The sequence below is a fragment of the Podarcis filfolensis genome (assembly GCF_964270895.1).
Source record: "Podarcis filfolensis genome assembly, chromosome: 8".
Taxonomy (NCBI): Eukaryota; Metazoa; Chordata; class Lepidosauria; order Squamata; family Lacertidae; genus Podarcis; species Podarcis filfolensis.
In genome coordinates this window covers 86,387,352-86,414,394 of record NC_139611.1, presented here as the reverse complement: position 1 = coordinate 86,414,394, position 27,043 = coordinate 86,387,352, and the positions used below count along the sequence as shown (strand labels likewise).

Here is a 27,043-nt window from a genome sequence, read left to right as displayed (position 1 = left end):
GTTTGAAAGCACGTCAAAGTGCAAGTAGATAAATAGGTATCGCTCCGGCGGGAAGGTAAATGGCGTTTCCGTGCGCTGCTCTGGTTCGCCAGAAGTGGCTTAGTCATGCTGGCCACATGACCCGGAAGCTGTACGCCGGCTCCCTAGGCCAATAAAGCGAGATGAGCGCCGCAACCCCAGGGTCGGCCACGAATGGACCTGATGCTGGGTGTGGTGCATGTGTCCTGCAGCTGGGGGCGGGGCAATCCGCCCATGGGGGTGGGGCGAGCTGCGTGGAGCTTATCCGCCGCCTCCCCCTCTGTGATAGGGTGAGGCAGAGGGCAGACGCAAGTCCCACGCTGCCGTTACAGGCAGCGCGGAGCCTGCAGGAACCCAAGCCACAATGTCACTCCCAGGAGAGATGCGTGGCTTGGGCACACTGCAGGCCCCAGAGGTAAGTGCCAGCCCCCGCGATGTGGCGCCCACTGCCAGCCTCGTTTTGTTATGTTTGTTGACTGAACTAAAAAGTTTCATGAGCCCAATTTATTTTTAAATTCATATTTTTGTCATATTGTCGCACCCCACCCTGTGATGACACCCGGGGCGGCCCATACACCCCATACACCCCTTCCTCTGCCACTGCCCAGGAACTGCTGGCTTAGAGGGAAGTGGCTACGTGACTTGGCCTTTTACCAGGTCTGGAAAGATCACGCCCACCTACTGGTCACATGCAAAAGGAAGGATGCTCCAGCCAGATGTAACAGGAAGTTCGACTGGCTGGACCAACAATCCCTGCATGTCCACTCTAGCAAAACAGGTATTGTTGTACTTGACTGCTCCAGTGGATTACATCGCACACCCAATAGCCCCAGTTTGCACAGCCGTATGATGCTGGGTCTGATGGGAGGGGCAGTCCACAGCACTTGTCGTGGCTGAACAAGTCTGAGAAAACTCAATCAGTGGTGGAATTTAGACCAGGAGAGGCTGAGCACCCCACATCTGAATGGATGGATGGATGGATGGAATGAATGAATGACCGACCTGCCCACCCACCCAGCCGCTGGAGGGCCTTACCAATGGGTTTTTGGTTTTTCAATTAATAATAATAATAATAATAATAATAATAATACATTATTTATACCCCGCCCATCTGGCTGGGTCTCCCCAGCCACTCTGGGCAGCTTCCAACAGAATATTAAAATACAATAACCTATTAAACATTAAAAGCTTGCCTAAACAGGGATGTCTTCCAAAAGTCTAGTAGTTGTTGTTCTCTTTGACATCTGGTGGGAGGGCGTTCCATAAGGCAGGTGCCACCACCGAGAAGGCCCTCTGCCTGGTTCCCTGTAACTTGGCTTCTCGCAGGGAGGGAACCGCCAGAAGGCCCTCGGAGCTGGACCTCAGTGTCTGGGCAGAACGATAGGGGTGGAGACGCTCCTTCAGATATACTGGACCAAGGCCATTTAGGGCTTTAAAGGTCAGCACCAACACTTTGAATTGTGCTCAGAAATGTACTGGGAGCCAATGTAGGTCTTTCAAGACTGGTGTTATATGGTCTCGGTGGCTGCTCCCAGTCACCAGTCTTTCTAGGATAGAAAGGCTCTTTCTAGATCAAAATCTCCACACTAGGGATGCTATATTAATGGCAAAGTTCTGAGAAATTATTGAGAGATCTGACGTCTTTTGAGCAGTTCTCCCATAGCGCTGCACCACTTAGGAGCATTAAGCATTTCAACTACGAATTCCCATGGCGTCTCAAAGGCAAACAGGTTCATTATGTGTTATCTGCAATTGGCCGGTTTATGTACGCTTTGCACACAATGTGCTTGTGTGGAATGGCAATGGAACGTGTGCCAACTCTATGTCAAGTTCGCGATGCGTCTAGTGATGTTTCACAACAGCAGTAATTGCTAATAAGCGATGACACAATCACCCAAACATTGCTAAGTCAATCAATAGCTGTAGTAGTGCACAGGGAGCCATTATCTCAATGTAAGCCGGAGGCGATAGAATCAAACTTCCATAAAAGTTGCAATTCAGCAGTTTGATGCTGGAGTCTCTTCCTGGAAATCAAGAACTCCCATGCTGAGGTCAGAAACACAGGGCCCTCCTGGAAGAATGCAAAGTTTTTCAGATACTGCCATTTCCGATGTCAGATTTGTATGCATTTATTCTGTTGTGCGAGGGACGTGGGTGGCACTGTGGGTTAAACCACAGAGCCTAGGACTTGCTGATCAGAAGGTCGGTAGTTCGAATCCCCACAACGGGGTGAGCTCCCGTTGCTCGGTCCCTGCTCCTGCCAACCTAGCAGTTCGAAAGCATGTCAAAGTGCAAGTAGATAAATAGTTACCGCTCCGGCGGGAAGGTAAACGGCGTTTCCGTGTGCTGCTCTGGTTCGCCAGAAGTGACTTAGTCATGCTGGCCACTTGACCCGGAAGCTGTATGCCGGCTCCCTTGGCCAATAAAGCGAGATGAGTGCTGCAACCCCAGAGTCGTCTGCGACTGGACCTAATGGTGAGGGGTCCCTTTACCTTTATTCTGTTGTGCAGAGCCTGGCCTGCTGGTCCTAAGCAGAATACAGAACAGAAGCCCTGCGTTAGAAAGCCCTGAGCTAGAAAAAATAAAGAGAATGTGGAATGTCCTTTATGCATTTTTTTTTATAAAATATTTATTAAGGTTTTAAAAGTTTATATAAAATAGAAAAAACAAAACAAAAAACAAAAACAGTAAAAATACATACAAAACATACAAAACACATACAACAACAAGTATAATTTCAATCCCTTATATTCATAAAACTTACTTTCCCGACCTCCTCATACCTCCCCTTTCTGTATTCCAATCTCTAATTAATTCAATTCAGCAAATCCTTCCCCTAATTTCTGTATAATTTTTAACCTTTCTTTTCTTGATCACATAATCATTACAGCTTATAACCACTTAATTTCTGAATCAACATCGTTCTAACCTTCAATAATTTTACAATGTTTCCTAAGATAGTCCTTAAATTTCTTCCAATCTTCTTCCGCCGTCTCTTTTCCCTGGTCTCGGATTCTGCCAGTCATTTCCGCCAGTTCCATATAGTCCATCAACTTCATCTGTCACTCTTCCCGGGTGGGTAAATCTTGTGTCTTCCAATGCTTCGCAATGAGTATTCTTGCTGCTGTTGTAGCATACATAAAAATGTTCTGTCCTTCTTTGGCACCAATTGGCCGACCATACCCAGGAGAAAGGCCTCTGGTTTCTTCAGGAAGGTATATTTAAATACCTTTTTCATTTCATTATAGATCATTTCCCAGAAAGCCTTGATCCTTGGGCATGTCCACCAAAGGTGAAAGAATGTACCTTCAGTCTCTTTACATTTCCAACACTTATTATCAGGCAAGTGGTAAATTTTTGCGAGCTTGACTGGAGTCATGTACCACCTGTAAATCATTTTCATGTCCTTTATGCATTTTAGACTGGGTGAAGAGTCCTTGGAATCCTCAGAAGGTGGCAGATTTTCCTTCCTTGGAGGTTTTCAAAGAGAGGATGGATGGCTATCTGCCAGGGACTCTTTAGCATAGCTGTCAACTTACAGATTTGAAAATAAGGGACCAGCAGCCTTGAAAATAAGGGATCAGCAGCCAAAGTAAGGGATCAACAATTACTTTGATAAAATACATATTTTGTTGCGTGCAAATGGCTTTAGATACCTATTAGGTCCATAAATTACCATATAGCATATATTCAACACAAAAAACAGCAACAATTTGTTGTTGACAAAGGACAGCTGGACATAGAAAGGGCCCCATTACCTTCAGTAGCTTATTTAAGGGACATCATCAATAAGGGACAGCAGCAGGACATGGTGCTGGGATAAGGGACTGTCCCGCCAAATAAGGGACGCTTGACAGCTATGCTCTTTACGACCTGGAACCTACAGCTACAGACCACAGCTCTCCTGATAACAAAGACTTTAAAACAGGGGGAGAGCAGGACCCTATCTCCACCATTGGTGGCACTGCACCAAGGTTAAGAAAGTCTGGCTACCAGTTTTCAAAGAAACCAGGAAGATCATTGGAAAGGAAGTTTCTCCCATACCCCCAACCCACCCTTTAAAATCTATTTAATGAGGAGCTTAAAGGGTTGATTTCCCATCTTTGTGCTGCTACCGGAGCCATTATAGCTCGTTTCCGGAAACATCTGAAGCAGGTGGACGTGGCTGCTTTGTGCTCTAAAGGATGGGAGACACCCCTGCTAGAAAAGTTAACACACCAGAGGACAGAGCAAAAAAGAAAAGAAAAATAAAGTAGTTTTCTTCTAGTTTGGTATGGATTTATTGCTCACGTCAACAACAAAAGGCATGGACAAGAAACCCCGGCCGAATGCAAATGGGCATGGTTAATTCTGTAAGAATTCACGATCAAACCTTGTGGTAGTTTTGTAGCTACACAATGCTTAGTTTTAGTCCTTTTGCTTTATGCTCCCCCCCCCCAGCTGATGGAGAAAGTCCTTTGTGCTCATTTGAACCCTTCGTGATTTCCCCACTCTCTTTGTGGGGCAATCCCATTGCTCTCTTCTGTATTTCGTTGCCTTGGTTTTAAAAATCCCTCAATAAAAAATATTTTTTAAAAAAAAATGGGGAGGGGGGGACAGGAAAAGGAGGCAAATCTCTGAAGCAGGAACCCCCACCCTTTCCAAACGAAGGGCATGTGTAGGAAATGTCTGCAAGGGGGTGCCAGACGAGCGAGTCCTGGGGGAGAGGGAGGGAGCAGAGCACCCCCTTTTGCCAGCTCCAGATTAGAAGGCCCGCAATTTAGCCCTTTAGACCTCTCCCTTTGGGGCTCCCAGAGCCTAGAAGGCAAACCCCCCAAAATCCACCATGTCTAAGTCCTGCTCCATCCCGTCGTAATCCAGGGGGGCCTCGTACTGCGGTTCGGAATCACAGGCCGACGGGTGGTAGCCCAGCTCCTTGAAGTCCGGCGGGTGGGGGTCCGCAGGGGGTCCGGCTGTGGATGAGCTGACCATGTGACCCATGCTGGGACCAGCGGCGGCGCCCCCCACCAGGAGGCAGGCGGCCTTCACCCCTGTGTTGGGGGGCTTGGGGCCGTGGCGGAGGCAGTGCGGGGAGCAGGTTTCGTGGCACAGGCTGGACCTGGCAACTGGAGAGAGAAGCAAAAGGCAAGGGGGGGTAAGAGTGGGTAACCAACCTCATATAGTCATCATGCTTGAGTCTAATTGGCACATGAAGGGGTTAATGCCATAGAGTAAGCTGTCCTGCCAGGCTTTGCCTATGTCACTTCCCCTCTCCTTGGGAGGAAATGGGCAACGAAGGCTTTTGTTGTTCTCAGCCTACATGTGGATTCGGCACGTGAGGAGCTCTGACTTGCTCCCTCCAGCTGCATGGCTTTAACCAGCCTCTTTCGTTCCAGACAAGGATGGAGTCTGAAACTCCAGCCTTTCCCACCTATCCTGATATTTTAGGAACTTTTACCGTTTTGTTACCAAGCGACGTTTTATTGCCTGTGCAACTTTTTACGACTGCTGCACGGAAAATCACATGAATCTGACCTTTGAAGAGTTTGGTAAGTAAACCGTTTCACAGCTGACCAAATGTGTGGTCTATCTGTGTGCTAGGAAATACTTTGGGGTTCAATAGAAAACACATATTTTTAAAGGTTTTACAGCCAAACTTCCATGCTTTCCTATGCTGCCTATTTTGTGATTGTTAAATCTCTGGAGAGGTTCTCTCACCAAAGATTACTTGCCCCAGACCTGGGTCTTGGCATCTGCAAGGAGACTGTGAGACCCAGGAAAGAGGATTGGAGGAGAGTTAGCCTAGCTGGACAGTTGTGGTGGATGGTTGTTGTGGTAGCACCCGGAAGGCTATACAGCCTGCCTACCAATGGGAAACCCCCGAGCAGGATCCGAGCCCTCTCCCCTTCTGTGGTTTCCAGTGTGATAGGAATTTCAAAGTCTTGGATATGTAATAAATGTTCATAAATGTACCAACCAATCATGTACATAGATCAGAACAGGAAGACCGACCTGAAACCATTTTTGATTCCCAAACTGACCAAATGTTTTCTCTGCAAGGTCAAAGGAAAATGGAAAAGCCTCCCCATTGTCTTTCCCTTCACAAATCCTGTCTTAAGGGTATGTCTGTGTATGAATAGGGCGAGCCTGTGACCTGGTTCAGGAACTAAGTATTCATCATTACAAAAAACTGGCCGGGCTCCCCAGGGTATCCAATCAAGTGAGCATTAACAGGTAACCTGTCAGACGAGATAAACAACGCACTCAGATTTCTGCTGTAGACCGCCTTTTCTGTGATGTAGGTATGATGTATCTGGGGTGGTGGTCTTGGGTTACACACTTCCCGTGATGTATGTATGATGTATGGAGGGGTGGTCTTGAGCTCCAGGGCAGGGAATTTAAAATGTCTATATAAGGGCAGGCACACCTTGCTTCTGGGTCCTCCTCCTTTCCTGCGTGAGAGGGGAGCACCCTATTGCAACAGATCAATAAAGATCAAGCTTACTAGCTGCTTTGCTTCTCAATATTCTCTGGTTGGCCTCTGTTATTTTCTCCTACCGATAGGGAACCTATGTAAGGACTCTATATGGGCTATTGGATACCCCGAAAGGGAAAAAGGGCAGATTTTTGTTTACAACACCAGCAACTGGGATTCAGATGCGTTGCTGCCTCCAACTGTGGAGGGCAGAACACAGTCATCCTGGCTAGTAGCCACTGATAGTCCTCTCCTCCATTCATTTGTCTTAATCCTCTTTTAAAGCCATCTGGTTTGGTAGCCATCACTGTTTCCTGCGGCAGCGGGTTCCACAAGGAAATGGAGATATGGCTGGGCTGGCTGGGACATGTTGTCCCAAACATCTGGAAGGCACCAGTTTGGGGAATGTAGAGCATACTGGCTTCCTCTGTGTTCATTATGGTTGCCACCCTTCCAGCTAATCCCGTCTGATTGGTATCTCCCTTGCCCTGACCCAAGAGGGGATGTTAGAATTCCTGCTCCGTGATTGCAGTCATGGGATTGTTGTCTTTCACATGACGGTATATGTTTTGACTCCACAGAGTGGGAAGTGACGGAGACAGGATGTTTGTGTTACTGTGTTCCGTGAAGTGGGACTATTGTCCTTTGTTCTTTTCCTCTTTTCTGTCTGATGCTAGAGAGGGAGCCATGTTGCAGTGCTCCGTGTGTGTTTATATGTAAATAAAGTAGATTAGCCAAAATGCTGAGTTGCTGAGGTCTGTCACGCGAACTGCGAAGACTCTGCGGATCCCTAAGTGTGCCAGTGTCTGTTGGCATCGCTGTGATGTTCGGGCTGAAGAAAGCTTTTGAAGCTCCCGAATGATTGACCAGGAGGGAGCGAACATGCCCATATGTGCCCCACTGGTGCCCCACACAACCCCTGGAACCACTACCTTCTCGTCTCTCCGTGCTGGGGCTGGGAGATCCGCTGTCCCCAGCGCCTTTCCAGAAGCGTTTTCTCACCGGCGAGTTGATGTGGAGCTTGCAACTGGAGGGGGATCCCTGGGAGAAGCTCTGCAGAAAGAAGCCGAGAATCACAGTTGGAAGAACCCCAGAGAGTCATCTAGATCATGGGTAGGCAAACTAAGGCCCAGGGGCCGGATCTGGCCCAATCGCCGTCTAAATCCATGTTTTTACATGAGTAGAATGTGCCCTTTTATTTAAAATGCATCTCTGGGTTATTTGTGGGGCATCGGAATGCGTTCATTTTTTTCCCTTCCAAAATATAGTCCGGCTATATATTTTGTGAATATATAGAATCAGCAAGACTTACAGCAGTAGTAAGAGGCCAATCAGACCAAAAACTGATAGAGGAGTGGACTCTTGGATGCCCCATAAGGGAAAAGGGCAATTTTTGTTTACAACAGTTTCCATTTCAAATCCTTACCTCTTTGACTTTTCTCAAGATGTTGAGCCACCGTCTGCAGGAAAAAAGGAAAACAGGATTTTGTGTTATGGATGCCGTTGTGCCTCATCACGTACTCTGCCCCTGCAAGCATCACTCCGTTGACCCATCTGGCATCTTACGGTGCTGTAACTGCCTTGGCCTAAGGGTTAAGAGTGTTGGACCAGGACCTGGGAGAGACCAGGGTTCAAATTCCCCCACTCAGGGCTTATCCACACTTGATCTTTCAAGGCAGTCTGAGCTTTGAAGCTCAGTGTCAAAGCAGCCCCCCTTTTTTTTGTTCTGGAACTTTCATTGTGGTAACCTGCTCTTTAAAGCAGGCCAATGGCCAGCGGTGGAAAACCCAAATTGACATTTGCTCCGGTTGAATGCGAAAGTGCAGGTTTCCATGGGGAAAGTTCTGGGGCAAAGCCAAGTGAATCGGACATACAGTGGTACCTCGGTTTACGAACTTAATCCGTTCCGGAAGTCCATTCTTAAACCGAAACTGTTCTTAAACCAAGCCGCGCTTTCCCTAATGAGGCCTCCCGCGGCTGGTGCCCTTCCACCATTCATATTCCGTTCTTAGACCGAGGTAAAGTTCTCAAACCGGGACACTGCTTCCAGTTTTGTGGAGTTCGTAAACCGAATCGTTCTTAAACAGGGCTGTTCTTAAACCGAGGTACCACTGTATATCCAAGCTAGAGCCTGGATAGCTCAGTTGGCTAGAGGGTGGTGCCGATAACGCCAAGGTTGCAGGTTCGAAGCGGCTTATTCCTGCCTTGCGGGGGGTTGGAATGGATGATCTTTGAGGTCCTTTCCATCTCAACCATTTTATGATCCTATGTCGCTTTTAAGCGCACACATGTGCCTGGGGCAAAAGGTCAGTGTGGTGAGTCCTCAGCCTGGAGGTGGAGGTGGAGGTGGGAGGTGGAGAAGAAAGCACAAAGCTTTGAGCTCCTTGGGGGAAAAGGTCGGATATAAAAGTAAGAAATAAATACGTTGTAGGAAGAGGAACAAAAATAAGACTGCCAGTATCGTTGCACCTTTATGCAATTTATTATTATTATTATTATTATTATTATTATTATCATCATCATCATCATCATCATCATCATCATTATCATTATATCACAAATATGGAGAACAGTTTTAAATAGTAATGAAATACATGGTGTAAAGTTGGCACAGAGCCTAGAAGCATTTTATTCATACCAACGTTGCTCACATTTTCAGAAAACTTGATTTTTATATGCAGCCAATATAAAAAGGAAATTTGTTCTTTTTATGTCTCTTGCATTCAGGTACATCTTTTTATGACAGCTTATTGTGCAAAAATATAGGCAACACATAACAAAAATATTTAACTCCTGGGCCACTTTTAGTTGCATCCATTAAAATATTTACCAAGACGCGCTGAATGAAATCTATTCCTGTGCAAAACACTCTACACCTGAAATGTACCTGAAGACACAAGGTCAGCCTCCAGTGTTCTCTATGGCTCTGCTGTCAGTCCTGATGAGGGCTAAGTCACACGCAACACTATTATGCAATTGCATGGTGTGCAACAATGCTAGGAATGTTGGAAATCGCCTCCGCAAGTCGTACTGTAGTGACAACCACTGACTTGGATGGCTTTGAAAGGGGATTGGATGAATTTGCGGAGACCCCTCATGCAGCCACAGTTCTCAGCACCCGAAATAAACTACAGAAGGAGGGCAGGCCCACCTGCACACTTGGCCGTCAGGGGCGAGGAAAAGGAGGAACTTGCCGTCGCGGAGGCTCAGCCCCAGGCAGCTGTCCATCTGGGCCCCCAGGGGAAGGCGCGGCAGGTCGCAGATCTCGCTGCCCTCCAGGATGGCCTCGCAGCTGCTGCCCAGGGAGATGCCCAGCTCGGCCGGGGAGTCGGCATCCGGGCAGATGAGCAGGCTGCCGTCCAGCGAGACGACGAGGAACTTCTCCTTCCACTGCTTGAAAAGGAAGCCTCCTGAAAAGGACCACTTGAGGTCAAGGTTGGCAAGGAGGTAGAAGTCAGAAGTGCGAGAGCATTTGCTTTGGTTCAAGGCCAAGGAATCTCAGCCGACTAGCTTCAGAGGTGGAAGGTGTGACTCGCAGGCGGATATGAGCCCAGGGACCTTTCCATTGGCAACCCAGTCTGGTTATAATAATAATAATATAATATAATAATTATTATTTATACCCCGCCCATCTGGCTGGGCTTCCCCAGCAATTCTGGGCAGCTTCCAACAAAATATTAAAATACAGTAACGCATCAAACATTAAAAGCTTCCCTAAACAGGGCTGCCTTCAGATGTCTTCTAAAAGTCTGGTAGTTGTTGTTCTCTTTGACATCTGGTGGGAGGACGTTCCACAGGGCGGGCGCCACCACCGAGAAGGCCCTCTGCCTGGTTCCCTGTAGCTTGGCTTCTCGCAATGAGGGAACCGCCAGAAGGCCCTCGGTGCTGGACCTCAGTGTCCGGGCAGAACGATGGGGGTGGAGACGCTCCTTCGGGTATACTGGGCCTTTGAGGCTGTTTAGGGCTTTAAAGGTCAGCACCAACACTTTGAATTGTGCTCAAAAACGTACTGGGAGCCAATGTAGGTCTTTCAGGACCGGTGTTATGTGGTCTTGGCGGCTGCTCCCAGTTACCAGTCTAGCTGCCGCATTCTGGATAGTTGTAGTCTCTGGGTCACCTTCAAAGGTAGCCCCACAAAGAGCGCATTGCGGTAGTCCAAGTGGGAGATAACCAGAGCATGCACCACTCTGGCGAGACAGTCTGCGGGCAGGGAGGGTCTCATCCTGCGTACCAGATGGAGCTGGCAGACAGCTGCTCTGGACACAGAATGGACCTGCGCCTCCACGGACAGCTGTGAGTCCAAAATGACTCCCAGGCTGCACACCTGATCCTTCAGGGGCACAGTTACCCCATTCAGGACCAGGGATTCCTCCTCACCCACCCGCCTCGTGTCCCCCAAAAACAGTACAGTGGTACCTTGGGTTACATATGCTTCAGGTTACATACGCTTCAGGTTACAGACTCTGCTAACCCAGAAATAGTACCTCGGGTTAAGAACTTTGCTTCAGGATGAGAACAGAAATTGTGCTCCGGCGGTGCGGCGGCAGCAGGAGGCCCCATTAGCTAAAGTGGTGTTTCAGTTTAAGAACAGTTTCAGGTTAAGAACAGACCTCCGGAACGAATTAAGTACTTAACCCGAGGTACCACTGTACTTCTGTCTTGTCAGGATTCAACCTCAATCTTATAGAATGGTAGGGTTGGAAGGGACCCCCAGGGGTCATCCAGACCAACCCCAGAACACCCTTGCCTCTTGGGGACTAGCAACTTCCTCTGCTCCCTTTTGGACGGAAGTGGGGATTATGCCTCTCTGGCCCTCTCCTCCGCTGTTCATCAGGCTCTCTCATTACTGAGTGGACGGATGGCTCGTTTATCCCACAGAGTAATTTGCTACTAAGGAGATTCCGTTTCCATCAATCTGTCGCAGGCCGACGACGGGACAAACATCATGCACAGCAACAAACAGATTAAAACAATGATTAAATTCTCTCGTGGGCGCTTTGGGATTAGGATTCAATCAAATGCTAGCGGCAATAATCCCAAAAGGCCTGGGGGGGGGAGGGATGTCCTATTCCATACTACTACTACTACTACAAATAATTTTATTATATATACCCTGCCCATCTGACTAGGTTGCCCCAGCCGCTCTGGATGGCTTGCAACATACATAAAAACATAATAAAACATTAAGCATTAAACAAAACCAGAGCTGCCTTCAGATGTCATTTAAAAGTTGTATAAACATGTTGTTGTTTAGTCGTTTAGTCGTGTCCGACTCTATAGACATACCCAAGGACAAAAGGAATATATTTTTGTATATAACTGCAGCCGCAAGAATACTTATGGCAAAATATTGGAAAACAGAAAAAGTACCACAAATGATTTGAGCTTGCCGAGATGGCAAAAATGGCTGCATTAATCAGGGGCTGCTCCAATCAAAAATTCTATACAGATTGGGAATGCATAGGTGAATACATGAAGAAATATGGTGTTAAAGCAGAACTCTTAATAGGCAATTGTGTAAGGACAAAAGAAGTAATTATAATTTATAAGTTTTCATGTTATTTTATTTTGGTAAAGCAACTAGATAAAATATTATGTTGGGAAGATCTCACACAGGTGAAGGGAAGCAATGGAGAGGAGGGGAGGGTTAGGTTGAATTTGGGAAATAAAATAATATATGGGACAGCAAAGGATATAATAAGATTCTTACAGAATAGTAATACATTGTAACCAGAATAAAAGTTCAAAAGGGGAAGTAAATGTATTTTTAGTATTTTCACTATTGTAATAGTTATTACTATCTCTGATTGGTAGAAGGCAATGTTAACTCAGACTTCTTTGTTTTGCTGTTTGTATAATTTTCTTCCAGTAGTGATGTATGGAAGTGAGAGCTGGACCATAAAGAAGGCTGATCGCCGAAGAATTGATGCTTTTGAATTCTGGTGCTGGAGGAGATCCTGAGAGTCCCATGGACTGCAAGAAGATCAAACCTCTCCATTGTGAGGGAAATCAGCCCCGAGTGCTCACCGGAAGGACAGATCCTGAAGCTGAGGCTCCAAGACTTTGGCCCCCTCATGAGAAGAGAAGACTCCCTGGAAAAGACCCTGATGTTGGGAAAGATGGAGGACACAAGGAGAAGGGGACAACAGAGGACGAGATGGTTGGACAGTGTTCTCGAAGCTACCAGCATGAGTTTGACCATACTGCGGGAGGCAGTGGAAGACAGGAGTGCCTGGCGTGCTCTGGTCCAGGGGGTCACGAAGAGTCGGACACGACTAAACGACTAAACAACAACAACATCATTTTCTTAAGTCAATAAGTAAATCTGGGATTGTCCCTGGGAAATAGGGGCACCTGGGAGGGTCTGCAGTTGCCAGTGTGCAGCAGAGCAGCTCAGATAAACCAAGAGGGTTCAAGCAGCATTTTTCCCTCTTGCAGAAGGTGGAGGAAAAGGTTCATCTTCCAAGCAGGAGGGGAGCTTGCGGATGGAAAAGCATTGGGGCAAATTCACAGTCAGAACTGGTTAAGGGTCTGTGTGTGTGTGAAACAGGGCTGCCAACTTATCAACCCAAAGCCACCCCAGCTGGCTCCTCTGCCTTTAGGAGGAGAAATCTTCAAGGGAAGCTTGGAGGCTGATGTCGTCTGCTGCTAATGCCTGCAGCGTTGGAAGGCCTGAGTAATAAAATAAAAAAGGAAGTGGTTGGCAGTCCAGTTTTAAAAGCTCCTCAAACTGTAACCAGTAAGAGCTATTTATTTGTTGACTCTCATCTGTGCAGGCCAGTCAGTGACACGTCTTCCCCGGAAGGCGCTCACACACGCAGAAGAAGGAATAAAATGCAATATTACGATATCACAGAACGATAAAAAGCTTTGTTATTTCCTTTTGCAGGCCAGGAAGATTACCCAGCTGCCCAGAGGATCTGGGGCAACTCAGTCATACGGGCAGAGTACAAATAAGAAAATTATTATTATTACTGTGCTAAATTTGGGCCTGGGGTACCCTCGTCATCAGGGTTCGGGGTGAGCTGATCCTTTTGCACAGCTGGGAGATCTGGTGCTTTGGGTTTAATCAACTAAATTATGCAATTAATTAATTAAAGCTCTAGGAGCAGATTTTTTAAAAATGTAATTTAAAAGCATCCTGATTGACCTAGAAAGTTGTGGTTTTTTCCCCTGCCTGGGGAGAAAAACTATTTGCGTTCATCTCCCCAAAATCCTGTGAAAAAAGGGACACACAACAAGGGCAGAATCAGCCAGTTGTATCCCTTGCCTGGTGGGAGAAGATGCAAGACTGGTGGGATTATAAAGGAATCATGACCCACAGTGGGGGTTTATTTATTTGTGCTGGGGCTCAATCCTGGCACCTGCTTCCACTCCAGTAGCAGGAATGAGCCCTGGGATGTATGAAAGAGGAGCTGTCCCTGCCTCTGAGCAGGTACAGAGTGTAAATCGCTCTCACTGAGGATGAGAGGGAGCATTCACTGCTTTCTAGAAATTTAGTACCTGCCACAATGCAAAATTAGCCCCCTGTTGGGTAGAAGCTGCCTAGCTGTGGATTTTTTAAGACATTTAAAAATAAAGATGAAATAACCCTCAAAGTGTGGCTGACAGAAATTCAACAGGCACAGCTCATCACTATAACCATTCTGCTCCCCCCTTCAGGCTGAAGGCAACCACCACATGTTGAATTTCTGTCTGCATAGCAGCAGCTGGCACAACACTGACTTGTTTACACTTAGCCAGGACTTTAGGAATCTCTGGAGTCTGGGAATCTCAAATGGCAGATTCAAAGGGAAGGGATCTCTTCTTCTTAATCTCAGTTCTAATTCTGAATATTCCCCAAATGATAAATCAACAAACCTACTTTCAGGGCTGAGCCTGAGCACAAGTCTCCTCCAAGACTGAATCGCATAGCCTCATTGTTCCTTTGCTTGCTTTTGTATATTTATCTATTTGCAGAAATATCTGTATACCGCCCTCTCATGAAATATCACAGCCGAGACAATATACGGAACAAAACCCATTAACAGCAGTACAGAGCAAGCGTCAGAACGACCAGCTACTTGGGAACAATCACATACCTATCCTCTTCTTTCTTGCAAAACGCTGTATTTAGATGTCCCCACCCTCCAAAAAACACCCCCAGCTTTGATTAGAATTGAGAAAAAGAACAACCTTTACACATTTTAAGCTGGTGATTTTTACACAGCCTGATTACCTGGTTTCTGGTTGAGAAGTCATTAACCCGTTGTCATGGGAAAGACACGATGAACCGCTAGGAAAGATGAATGGGCCCTTTGAACATGTGCAGAGCGCTGTTTTGCGCAACCCTGAGATCCTACACAGCTGGGATTAGGGAATGAAGCAGGCATCTTCTGGGGCAGAAAGTGTGCTTCTTCCAGATACTTTTGAGTCCCACTTCCCATAAATTTTGTCCCAGCGATTTCTCCGGGTTTGTAGTAGCATTTGCCTTTCCATATCCATTAATCTAGACAGCATCTTAAAAAGTAGAGACATCACCTTGCCAACAAAGGTCTGTATAGTTAAAGCTATGGTTTTCCCAGTCGTGATGTAGGGAAGTGACAGCTGGACCATATAGAAGGCTGATCGCCAAAGAATGGATGCTTTTGAATTCTGGTGCTGGAGGAGACTCTTGAGAGTCCCATGGACTGCAAGAAGATCAAACCTCTCCATTCTGAAGGAAATCAGCCCTGAGTGCTCACAGGAAGGACAGATCGTGAAGCTGAGGCTCCAAGACTTTGGCCACCTCAGGAGAAGAGAAGACTTCCTGGAAAAGACCCTGATGTTGGGAAAGATGGAGGGCAGAAGGAGAAGGGGACGACGGAGGACGAGATGGTGGGACAGTGTTCTTGAAGCTGTGAACATGAGTTTGACCAAACTGCGGAAGACAGTGGAAGACAGGAGTGCCTGGCGTGCTCTGGTCCAGGGGGTTGCGAAGAGTCGGACATGACTAAACGACTAAACAACAACAACATCCCTTGACAGGGACTTTGCTAGCAACTCAAAAGTGCCACCATTTTGCATACCCACACATACACATTTATACATAAATACAGGTTTTTGAGCCAATTAAGCTGGGAAGTGGCTGTGGGTGCCTAGTGCATAGCTGTCAACTTTTCCCTTTTCTTGCAAGGAATCCTATCTGGAAGAAGGGAATAAAAAAAGGGAAACGTTAACAGCTATGGCCTAGTGGTTGGAGCCACCCACTCACTCTCAGCCTAACCTCCCTCACAGGGCTGTCGTGCGGATGAAATCGGGAGAGGGAGAAGTATACAAGCCACACGGAGGTCTTTTGCAAAACGCTCAGCCGCTCTGCAAGCAAAAGTGCTTTATTTCTTTAAAAAGCATTTTTTGAAAGAGGGGGTGTGGGACAAGCAGGAGACCTAGGCAACAGCAACAACAACAACATGGATTCTTGTTCCCACCCCGCCCCCCCCAACAAGATGCCAGGGGCAGGGTGATGCATTTCTGCCCTGATGGAGCAGAGTGCCAGGGTCGTGGGGTGGGTGGGAGTTGGGTAACTCACCATATTTGCGGAGGTAGCCCTGATGGATCCCTGCGGGAATCCCTGCAGCGCTGCTCATCCCGCCGGGAGCCACCCATCAGAGGGCGGCGTGGCGAGGAGGGGGCAGGCACAGGCAGGCAGAGGCTCTGAAAACAAGCCGATGCTGCTCTGATCGTCTAATCCCCGAGCATCCCTGAAGCAGCATCCCTCTCAGCCAATCAGAGCCCAGCTGGGAGCAGCCTCTTCACCTATCCACGGAAGGCAGGCTGTGGGTATGGAGGGCTGCCTCCCAGTTCAACCAGTCTGGCCACTGGCTAGATTCTTGGACTGGGAAAGACCAGGGATGATGCCTCAATACCCGTGTGGGGTGAAGGGGGAGGAGACGGAGCCTTTTCTGTGGTGGCTCCTCGCTTTCACAAGGCACTCTGGAAGGCACCCTCACCCTCACTGAGGCACCGGGCAGGGCCATTTCTACTCCCTGCTGCCGGTTCTGCGACTTTTTCCTTTTTTTTACTATTTATTTGATTTATTTCCCTCCTGCTTTCCTCCAAGGAGCTCAAGGTGACACGCATGGCGCCCCTGCCTCTGTTTTATCCTCACAACACCCCTGTGAGGTAGGATGGGCTAAGAGGCAGTGATGGAAGAGTTGGTGGAAGAAGACTGGAAGAAATTTAAAGATTATCTTCAGAAACACTGTAAAATTAATGAATGTTAAAATGATGTTGGATTGAAAATAAGTGGCATTAGCAACAAAGTTAATAAGAATATGCAAAAATGAATTGATAAATGGATGAAAATATAGAGTTATAATATGTTAAGGTATAGAGTTAAGATAAACGAAAGAGGGTAAGGATTTGCTGATTTGATTATTTAAATGGGAATACATAAAGGGGAGGTGTGAGGAGGCCAAGGAAATAAGGTAACGAGTTAGGGCTACAAAAATGGATTTGTTTTTATTTTCCTTTTCTTATTTTATGTATTTTTCTATGTTTTTTTATTGTATTTCTTTCTTTTTATATGATCTTTTAAATTCATGTCTTTGTAAAACTCCAATAAATATCTTTAAAAAAAAGAAAAAAAAGAGGCAGTGATGGGCCCCCAAGGGCAAGCCCACTGGCGGGGCTTGAACCCGGGTCTTTCCCGGGTCCCAGTGCCAAGCTTCAAGTTTACCCACTACAACACACTGGCTTTGCCAACTTGGTTGCCGTTTTAGTTTGCTGTTTTTAGGTTTGCTATTAGTTTGTATGATGATGATGATGATTACAGTATTATTATTATTATTATTATTATTATTATTATTCTGCCCCCCCTGCCAGGTTTACTTTAGCTAATATTGCAACTCTACAATTCCAGTTATGATTCCAAATACAGTGGTAAAGGTAAAGGTAAAGGGACCCCTGCCCGTACCGGCCAGTCATGTCCGACTCTAGGGTTGTGCGCTCATCTCGCTTAAGAGGCCGGGAGCCAGCGCTGTCCGGAGACACTTCCGGGTCACGTGGCCAGCGTGACGAAGCTGCTCTGGCGAACCGGCACCAGCGCAGCACACGGAAACGCCGTTTACCTTCCCGCTATAAAGCGGTCCCTATTTATCTACTTGCACTTAAGGGTGCTTTCGAACTGCTAGGTGGGCAGGAGCTGGGACCGAAAGACGGGAGCTCACCCTGCCGCGGGGATTCGAACCGATGACCTTCTGATCGGCAAGTCCTAGGCACTGAGGTTTTACCCACAGCGCCACCCACGTCCCGCAATACAGTGGTACCTCGGGTTAAGTACTTAATTTGTTCCAGAGGTCCGTACTTAACCTGAAACTGTTCTTAACCTGAAGCACCACTTTAGCTAATGGGGCCTCCTGCTGCTGCCGCGCCACCGGAAGCACAATTTCTGTTCTTATCCTGAAGCAAAGTTCTTAACCCGAGGTACTATTTCTGGGTTAGCGGAGTCTGTAACCTGAAGCGTATGCAACCTGAAGCGTATGTAAACTGAGGTATCATTGTACTATCTTTTCGTTTTTAGAAATCTTATCTATGTCTCTATAAACGGTTTTAATTCTATTAATGTTTAATTGTTTTCTTAATGACTGGCTCGTCCCTTTATGCTTTCAACAATGATGATATTAATTTTATTATTTGAACCCTGCCCATCTGGCTGAGCTGCAGCCGTGCAATTTCTTTTCTGTTTCTACTTCCTTCTTTCTTCTCAGCCAACCCAGGAACAGCTGAAATAGCTCAGTCGTGGGAGCAAAAGACTATCAACCTCGGGGTCTTGGGTTCGAGTTCCACGATGGGCAAAAATATTCCTGTATTGCAGGGGGTTGGACTAGATGACCCTCCAGCTGGGTCCCTTCCAGCTCCGTACTGCATACGATTCTATGAATGAGTTAGCAAGATTATAAGGAGGGGCGCGGAGCGGGGTCGGGGCAGGACAATGGACAGCCTGAGGATACGGCGGGTGGTCGCTGGGCGACGCCTTCCGCCTCTCGCCTGGGAAATCCACGCGTCGGCGCTCGCGTAACGTCGGAACGGTCTGTACACGTGAACGGGGCGCCGCCGAGACCCCTCCCCCCGCCGCCGCTCGCCCTCCTGCACGTGCCTCCCCGCCCGGCCCCGCCCCCGCACATGTCTCCGCGTTCTGTCCCCGCCCCGTCACGTGCCCGCGCACCGGGCTCCTCGCCTCGCACGTGGCTGGCGGAGGCGCCCGGGCGACCCGGGCGCCTGGCAAGAGCCGAGCCCATTGGCTGGCGGAGCCGCCGCTCAGAGCCGAGGGCGGGGCTACGGCCGCCGCCGCCGCTGCTGCGAGCTTTGTGTCGGGGAAGGAAGGAAGAGCGGGCAGGAGGGCGCAGGTAAAGACCACCCCCCCATCTCCGCCTCGGGTGCATGGCTCCGGGGAGGGCGCGGGGGAAGGGGGCGCCTTGCGGGGGGGAGGAGAACCGCCCCCACGCCGTGGGCCACCATTGCACAGCCCCCTCCCGGCAGCATCCTCAATGAGGGCTAGAACCGTCCCGTGTCATGGGGCATGATTAGAGAGGCTCCCCCCTTCAGGATCCTCAATGGGGGCTAGAAGCACTCCCATGTCAGGGGCCATAATTTGACAGGCTCCCCCCTTCAGTATCCTCAATGAGGGCTAGAACCATCCCCATGCTGTGGGGCCTGATTTGACAGCTCACCTCCAGCATCCTCAGTGAGGGCTAGAACCGTCCCGTGTCATGGGCCGTAATTTGACAGGCTCCCCCCTTCAGGATCCTCAATGGGGGCTAGAAGCACCCCCATGTCATGGGCCGTAATTTGAGATGCTCCCCCCTTCAGGATCCTCAATGAGGGCTAGAAGCACTCCCATGTCGTGGGCCATAATTTGACAGGCTCCCCCCTTCAGGATCCTCAATGACGGCTAGAAGCACCCCCATGTCATGGGGCATGATTTGACAGGCTCCCCCCTTCAGGATCCTCGATGGGGGCTAGAAGCACTCCCATGTCGTGGGCCATAATTTGACAGGCTCCCCCCTTCAGGATCCTCAATGGGGGCTAGAAGCACTCCCATGTCGTGGGCCATAATTTGACAGGCTCCCCCCTTCAGGATCCTCAATGGGGGCTAGAAGCACTCCCATGTCGTGGGCCATAATTTGACAGGCTCCCCCCTTCAGGATCCTCAATGGGGGCTAGAAGCAACCCCATGTCATGGGGCATGATTTGACAGGCTCCCCGCTTCAGGGTCCTCAATGGGGGCTAGAACCATCCCCATGTTGTGGGGCCTGATTTGACAGCTCACCTCCAGCATCCTCAGTGAGGGCTAGAACCGTCCCCGTGTCATGGGCCATGATTAGAGAGGCTCCCCCCTTTAGGATCCTCAATGGGGGCTAGAAGCACTCCCATGTCAGGGGCCCTAATTTGACAGGCTCCCCCCTTCAGGATCCTCAATGGGGGCTAGAACTGTCCCCATGTTGTGGGGCCTGATTTGACAGCTCACCTCCAGCATCCTCAATGAGGGCTAGAACCGTCCCAGTGTCATGGGCCATGATTAGAGAGGCTCCCCGCTTCAGGATCCTCAATGGGGGCTAGAAGCACTCCCATGTCAGAGGCCATAATTTGACAGGCTCCCCACTTCAGCATCCTCAATGACGGCTAGAAGCACCCCCATGTCATGGGGCATGATTTGACAGGCTCCCCCCTTCAGGATCCTCAATGGGGACTAGAAGCACTCCCATGTCAGAGGCCATAATTTGACAGGCTCCCCGCTTCAGCATCCTCAATGACGGCTAGAAGCACCCCCATGTCATGGGGCATGATTTGACAGGCTCCCCGCTTCAGTATCCTCAATGAGGGCTAGAACCATCCCCTTGTTGCGGGGCCTGATTTGACATCTCACCTCCAGCATCCTCAATGAGGGCTAGAAGCACCCCGTGTCACAGAGTCTGATTAGACAGCCTCACCCCCTTCAAAGAGTGTTAGAACCACCCCATATTACAGAGGCTGGTTTGACAAGCTCCCCCTTCAAGCACCCCGTGTTGTGGGCCCTCATTTGACAGCCTCTCTCCATCCTCAGCGGGGACTAGAACCATCCCAGGTTAAAGGTTGCGATATGACAGCCCCTTATTCACCATCCTCAGTGAGGACTAGAGCTACAGGGTCTGCTTTGACAGCCCCCCAGCCCCACGGACTCCCTCCGAAGGTGGTGAGCCTTCCTTTCTTGCCTGTTTTTAAGCAGGGGCTGGGCTGCCATCTGCCAGGGATTCTTCAGTTGCGATTCCTGCAACGCCGGGGGTTGGACTAGATGACCCCCAGTTCCCACCCTCTTGATTCTGTGATTCGCCTTCCTCCACGAGGACTAGGGAGCCCCTTTCATTTGAGTGCCATGAGCTGTCCACCTGCTCCCCTGCTGCTCCCAGTGTGGGGCAGAAAAGGGGGCTGCTGGCTTTGCATCGCTGATGGACAGACCATTGCCAGGGTCAGCGTCTCTCTTAGGTCTCTTGCCTCCCCCAGTAATAAAAGTTTTCCAAACGACCCCCTTCAAATTCATCTTCTGCCCGTCCCTCCCGGATTGAGATGCTGCTGGTGATGTTTGGCATTTGGACCACGACCCACCCCCTTCCTCTGCCTGCTGCCTCTATTCCCCTTTACCCGTTAAGAGTTTGGGTGTAATCCTTGACGCCTCCCTTTCCATGGAGGCACAGGTTACAGAAACAGCCAAGGCGACATTTTTCCACCTTTGCCGCATCAAGCAGTTGGTCCCTTACCTTTCCTGCCCTGACCTGGCTACAGTGATCCACGCGACGGTCACCTCCAGGCTTGACTACTGTAATTCGCTCTACGCGGGGCTGCCCTTGAAGCTGTCCCAGAAACTCCAGCGGGTGCAGAATGCTGCAGTGAGGCTCCTCACAGGGTCCCTGCCATGGGAGCATATTCACCCAGTGCTTTTCAAGCTGCACTGGCTCCTGGTGGAGTACAGGGTCAGGTTCAAGGTGCTGGTCTTGACCTTTAAAGCCCTTTGTGGCTTAGGGCCCTCGTACCTACGGGACCGCCTCTCCTGGTATGCCCCATGGAGGACCGTAAGGTCAATAAACAGCAACACCCTAGAGGTCCCGGGCCCTAAGGAAGTCAGATTAGCTTCAACCAGAGCCAGGGCCTTTTCAGTGATGGCTCCGGCCTGGTGGAACGCTCTGCCTCATGAGACCAGGGCCCTGCAGGATCTGATTTCTTTCCACAGGGCCTGCAAGACAGAGTTGTTCCTCCTGGCCTTTGGCTTAGAATCAGTTTGATTCCCTTCCCCTCTTTCTTTCTCCTTTCTCCTCCTGTGAAGAGGCTGCATCCTAATGTTTTAATGTTGTATTTTAATCTTGTTTTTTAAATTGTGTTTTAATCAACATGTTTTTATTATTGGTTGTTAGCCGCCCTGAGCCCGGTCTTGGCGGGGTATAAATAAAATTTATGATGATGATGATGATTACTACCCCAGATGCCCCCACTGCCGTTCAGCTAAATGCCCCCCTTGCCCGCCCTGTGCTCTGGGAGTGGTGGTGTTCCATGAGGGGTTTTTTTTGGGGGGGGGGTGGGCTCTGTGATTGTTCCTGGTTATAACCCTGGGAGAAGTGTCCACTTTGTGGCTCAGGACTGGGGGAACCTCTTAAGGGAGGGGGCAGGTGAGGGCACCTATTGCGAGGACCCTCAGTGCTGGTGGGCGGAAGCAGGAATCATGGATTTTAAAAATACCCTATAAAATTGTAGAGTTGGAAGGGACGCCAAGGGGTCATCTAGCCCAACCCGCTGCAATGTAGGTGTCTCAGCTAAACGTCTGCTGTCCTTGTCCCAGGGTGGCTGTGCTCTCCTGCCTCCCTGTCTGAAACCCAGGACCCTTCCAGGTTGGGAGGAAGGAGGATGGAGTTCTGGGGCAGTCTTCTTTCCTGCTGCTCCAGAGGGCAGGACCTGCACCAGTGAATTCAGATTGCAAGAAAGGAGATTCTGTCTAAACATCAAGAAGAACTTTTTGAGGGTAAGAGTTGTTCAGCTGTGGAATGGACTCCCTTGCAACTTGAGGGGATATTTGAAGATGGCTCTCCTTTCTTCTCTCAGTCTCTTCTTCTCCAGGCTAAACATACCCAGCTCCTTCAACTGTTCCTCATCCCGCTTGCTTTCCAGACCCTTGATCATCTTGGTTACCCTCCTCTGCCCACATTCTACCTTGTCAACATCTTTCTTAAATTGTGGTGCCCAGAAATGAACACAGTATTCCAGGTGTGGTCTGACCAAGGCAGAATAGACTGGGACTATTACTTCCCTTACGCGGGTGGCGCTGTGGGTTAAATCACAGAGCCTAGGACTTGCCAGTCAGAAGGTTGGCAGTTCGAATACCCGCAACGGGGTGAGCTCCCAATGCCCCGTCCCTGCTCCTGCCAACCTAGTATGTCAAAGTACAAATAGATAAATAGGTACCGTTCCGGCGGGAAGGTAAACGGCGTTTCTGTGCGCTGCTCTGGTTCGCCAGAAGCGGCTCAGTCATGCTGTACACCGGCTCCCTCGGCCAGTAAAGCGAGATGAGCGCCACAACCCCAGAGTCGGTCACGACTGGACCTAATGGTCAGGGGTCCCTTTACCTTTATTACTTCCCTTGATCTGGACACTAAGCTTCTGTTGATGCAGCCTAGAATAGCATTAGCTTCTTTTGCTGCTGCATCACACGGTTGACTTATGTTTAACTGGTGGTCCACCAAGACCCCTAGATACTTTCCACATGTGCTGCTAATAAGCCAGGTGTCCCCCATCCCATATTTGTGCATCTGGTTGTTCTTGCCTAAGTGCAGAACCTCACTCTTGTCCCTACTGAAACTCATTTTGTAAGTTTTGGGCCCAGTTCTCCAATCTGTGAAGGTCATTTTGAATTCTGATTCTGTGGCATTAGCTACCCCCCCCCCAAGTTTGGTGTCACCTGCATCCCCTCAGCTGCTTAACTGCCCCTCCCCATTTTATTCATGTTGGTACCCCTGTCCTTAAGCTTTCGGAAATAAGCCTTCTGAAAGTGCAGAGACTACACTCATCTTTCCCTTGCTTGTGTATAATGAAACCCAAGAAAACACGATCACTTCCTGCCAAGGTTCCCAGTGCTTCCACCTTGTTGATCGGTTCCTCTATGTTGGTGAGGACCAGGTCCAAGATAGATCACCCCCTTGTTGCTGCTTCTACCTTCTGGGAAATGAAATTGTCAGCGAGGCAATGGAAGAATTCATTGGATCTGACATTCCTGGCAGAGTTTGCGCTCCAACATATATCGGGGTAGTCAAAGTCTCCTATGACTACAGTATCCTTCATTTTTGAATGTTTGGTAACCTTCTAGGAAGGCATCATCTATATCAGACACCCACAGTAAGATCAGTGTTGATTCTTTCTCCTACAGTTTTTACCCATATACTCTCAATCTGTTTTTCATGCTCCAGGTCATGGATTTCTTCACAAGTGTACACATCATTTACATATAATGCTCCTCTTCCTCCCTTCCTTTTGATCTATTTCTTTTGATCACCTCAATTCCTACATTCCAGTCATTAGTCTTATCCTACCAGGTTTCAGTACTGTCTGTTAGGTCATATTTGCCAACCTGTTGTAAGTGATCAAATTTGTCTTGTTTGTTTCCCATACACTGTGCATTAGTATAGACACAGCTGAAATCACAAGTCCTTCCTCTGCACGCTGCTGCCTCTCTCTCCCTCAGTAGGGAGTCACCTGCCAGCACCACATGCCTCTTCCTTTTTCTGGGGAGCAGCAGGAACTGCAACCTTTGTTTGTTCTGGGGTTTGAAACTACTGTACTTGCTCTCTTCTGGCCGAAAACCGGTGTCCGAGGTGAGGGCATGGAATCAGTTTTGTAGTTCCAGAGACACAGCAAGGCTCCAGACAGTTTTGCCTTTTTGGGTCACATTCCTCCAGGGTTGGGCGATCTTTCTCCCTAGGGGCACCCCACCTGCGTCTCTTTTCCAGGTCAGTCCATTCCTGTCTAGTGAGAATTTCGTCATCTTACCTGGTGGCTCGAAGTGTGAATAGGTGGGACTGAAGTCGCTCTACCTTCTTTTCCAGGAAGGCAGCCAGGTTGCACTTGCTGCAGGTGCGGTTTTGCACGTTCTCAGGCAGGAAGACAAACATGGCACACAAGTTGCGCATGCCACAAGCAACCCGATTGTCCTACGTGCACCTTTAAGGCTTGGTTGCAAGAAATCAACAGGCGCCCTGTGAATATTGCTGAGCTTAGTGTCATTGACAGTATGGGACCAGACCTGTTGTATTTTGTGTCCTAGGTCTGTTTTGCATGTGTTTATGTATGTTGTGCCTACACCAGCCTTTGCCCACCTGGTGCCCTCCAGGCACTTACTCCCATCAGCCCCAGCCAGTTCACCAGGATGGGAATTGTAGCTTCTGCCGAGGGGTGATGTGTACCCCTTGATTCCTTTACATTTGAATATGGGAATCTGCTCTGTGTGTATTCAGGGTGATGTGAGGTCACACCCGTGCTGCCCAGTTCACATGTGCAAGTCGACGCTTCTCTTTGCAGGCGCCCAGTTTTGGAGTGTGCACGGATCATGGCCAATCCCCGAGCGCCCCCCCCGTTGAAATAGAAGGATCCACACCCTTCCTTAGCGTGTGGGGCTGGTGGAAGCCCTGAGCTTTTCTTCCCAAATGCATAGCCATTCATCAGACCGTGTCTTGTTTCCCCAGCTCTGCATGTGGGCCAGTAGCCCAGGACTGCCTCTTCCAGCCGCTTCTGCTGTGTCTGATCTCGCACTCATAACCAGGGTTGCGTCATGCGGGTCCTGTTTAGTGGAACCAGTTGAACCAGAAGACAGATTTTGGGCAGGGACGAGCCCCGGGCAAGCAGAAGGAGGTTGGAGAAAGTTCTGGGAACCAGACAGGCAGCTCTCACGTCGACTCCAGGACTATTTTAAATTTCCCTGCTTAGCCTGCTGCAAACAGGCAGTATCTCTGGTGCCCTCAAAGGGCCGTCAGAATGATTTCCATGCCAGATCGGTCAAGGCCCTGATTAACACCACAACTAGCTTCATGCCGCTGTAAGTTGGCTCTTTCCCCCGATGCGTACGAGGGTTCCCTCCCCAAATGCTCCAGTCCTTTTCGGCGATGCAGGGGGTTGGACTAGATGACCCCTGGGGTCCCTTCCAGCTCTACAATTCTATGATTCCATGAACTCCTGGCTAGATTCTGAGTTGCTGCTTTGTGCGATCGGAATGGCCCTGTGTGGCTCTTCTCCCTTTCTCGCGGTGAGGTCTTTTGGGTGCAAGGCCACAGATGTTTGTCGTCGGGCGGAATAAGAAGTTCGTCGCAAGAGGCTGTTGTCACCTGCTCCGTCACCAGCTCATCACCGGGTTTGGCAGCCCTCCATCCCCAACGCCAGTTGCCATGTTTAGTTAAGACGTGGCACATTCCGGACAGATAAAAGAAAAGGAAGTCCTTGCACATTGCATAGTTAATCTGTGGAACTCCCTCCCACAGGAGGCAGCCGTGGCTCCCAGCCTAGATGGCTTTAAAAGACGATTGGACAAATTCATGGAGGAGGAGAGGGCTATTGGTGGCTACTAGCCACAATGGCTTTGCTCTGTGCTTCACAGTCAGAGGCAGTGGTGCTTCTGAATCCCAGTTGCTGGAAACCACAGGAGGGGAGAGTTGCTCTTGTGGTCGGATCCTGCTTGTGGGTTTCCCTTTGGGGCATCTGGTGACTTGGCAAGTTCATGTGCGAAAGGCCTCTGTTGAGTGGAAAGCTCTCTGCTTGAGTTGCCACCATTCCTCTGCTTCAAGGAATCTATTAAGCTGGGGTATTTGATATTGGCTCCCTTGGCCAATAAAGTGAGATGAGCGCCGTAACCCAAGAGTCGGTCATGACTGGACCTAATGGTCAGGGGTCCCTGTACCTTTATTTGATATTTAATAATAATAATAATAATTATTTATAACCCGCCCTCCCCGGCCAGAGCCGGGCTCAGGGCGGCTAACACATGTAAAATTACAGTAAAAACATAATAAGAAAAAAAAACACAATTTGAAGTACAGGTTAAAATGCAATTTAAAATGCACCCTCATTTTAAAAGTAGCCCATAGATCAAAGCCACAAGGGGAGGGAAACATAAGGGTCAGACTGAGTCCAAACCAAAGGCCAGGCGGAACAGCTCCGTCTTTCAGGCCCTGTGGAAAGATGTCAAGTCCCGCAGGGCCCTAGTCTCTTGTGACAGAGCATTCCACCAAGTCGGGGCCAGTACTGAAAAGGCCCTGGCCCTAATTGAGACCAGTCTAACCACCTTGCAACCTGGGACCTCCAAAATGTTGTCATTTGTGGACCTTAAGGTCCCCCGCGGGGCATACCAGGAGAGGCGGTCCCTAAGCCGCAATTTGCATCACCATCACCTTTTCCTTTAGCTTACTGATCTGCATGGATGACCCAGGAGTGTTGCTCTTTTTTGAATTTGCTCTTTTTTTTGCAGTTCTTGTGAGATGTGGGTTCAGATTCTCCCTCTGCTGTGGTTTGGGTTTTGTGACCCCGGCCATTGCTGCATCCATCAGCCTC

At 49.0% G+C, this 27,043-nt stretch overlaps 1 protein-coding gene across 3 annotated transcripts; it reads right to left on the bottom strand.

Annotated features, from left to right (window-relative positions):
• Nucleotides 1-3,954: 3,954 nt before the first annotated feature.
• LOC310768960 (uncharacterized protein) lies at nt 3,955-16,314 on the bottom strand. Of its 3 annotated transcripts, none has more exons than XM_083627953.1 (5): nt 16,020-16,314; nt 9,624-9,895; nt 7,899-7,932; nt 7,405-7,525; nt 3,955-5,123 (listed from the first exon to the last, which is right to left on the bottom strand). In XM_083627953.1, exons 1-5 carry the CDS (start codon nt 16,020-16,022, stop codon nt 4,816-4,818), a joined length of 738 nt encoding a protein of 245 aa, XP_083484079.1. In that variant the 5' UTR covers nt 16,023-16,314; the 3' UTR covers nt 3,955-4,815. The 3 variants fall into 3 exon arrangements, with proteins under 3 accessions (XP_083484079.1, XP_083484080.1, XP_083484078.1); XM_083627954.1 differs by lacking the exon at nt 16,020-16,314 and adding an exon at nt 14,648-14,870 and having other exon boundaries at nt 9,624-9,882; XM_083627952.1 differs by having other exon boundaries at nt 3,956-5,123; nt 9,624-9,882.
• Nucleotides 16,315-27,043: the final 10,729 nt, after the last annotated feature.

Excerpts from the sequence above, each read along its gene's own strand:
- LOC310768960 (XM_083627952.1), bottom strand. The coding sequence starts at position 16,077 with ATGAGCAGCGCTGCAGGGATTCCCGCAGGGATCCATCAGGGCTACCTC. Across the intron at positions 7,933-9,623 it reads CCTGACGGCCAAGTGTGCAG|ACGGTGGCTCAACATCTTGA; the intron begins GTGGGCCTGCCC and ends TTTTTCCTGCAG. Across the intron at positions 5,124-7,404 it reads CAGCACGGAGAGACGAGAAG|TTGCCAGGTCCAGCCTGTGC; the intron begins GTAGTGGTTCCA and ends TTCTCTCTCCAG.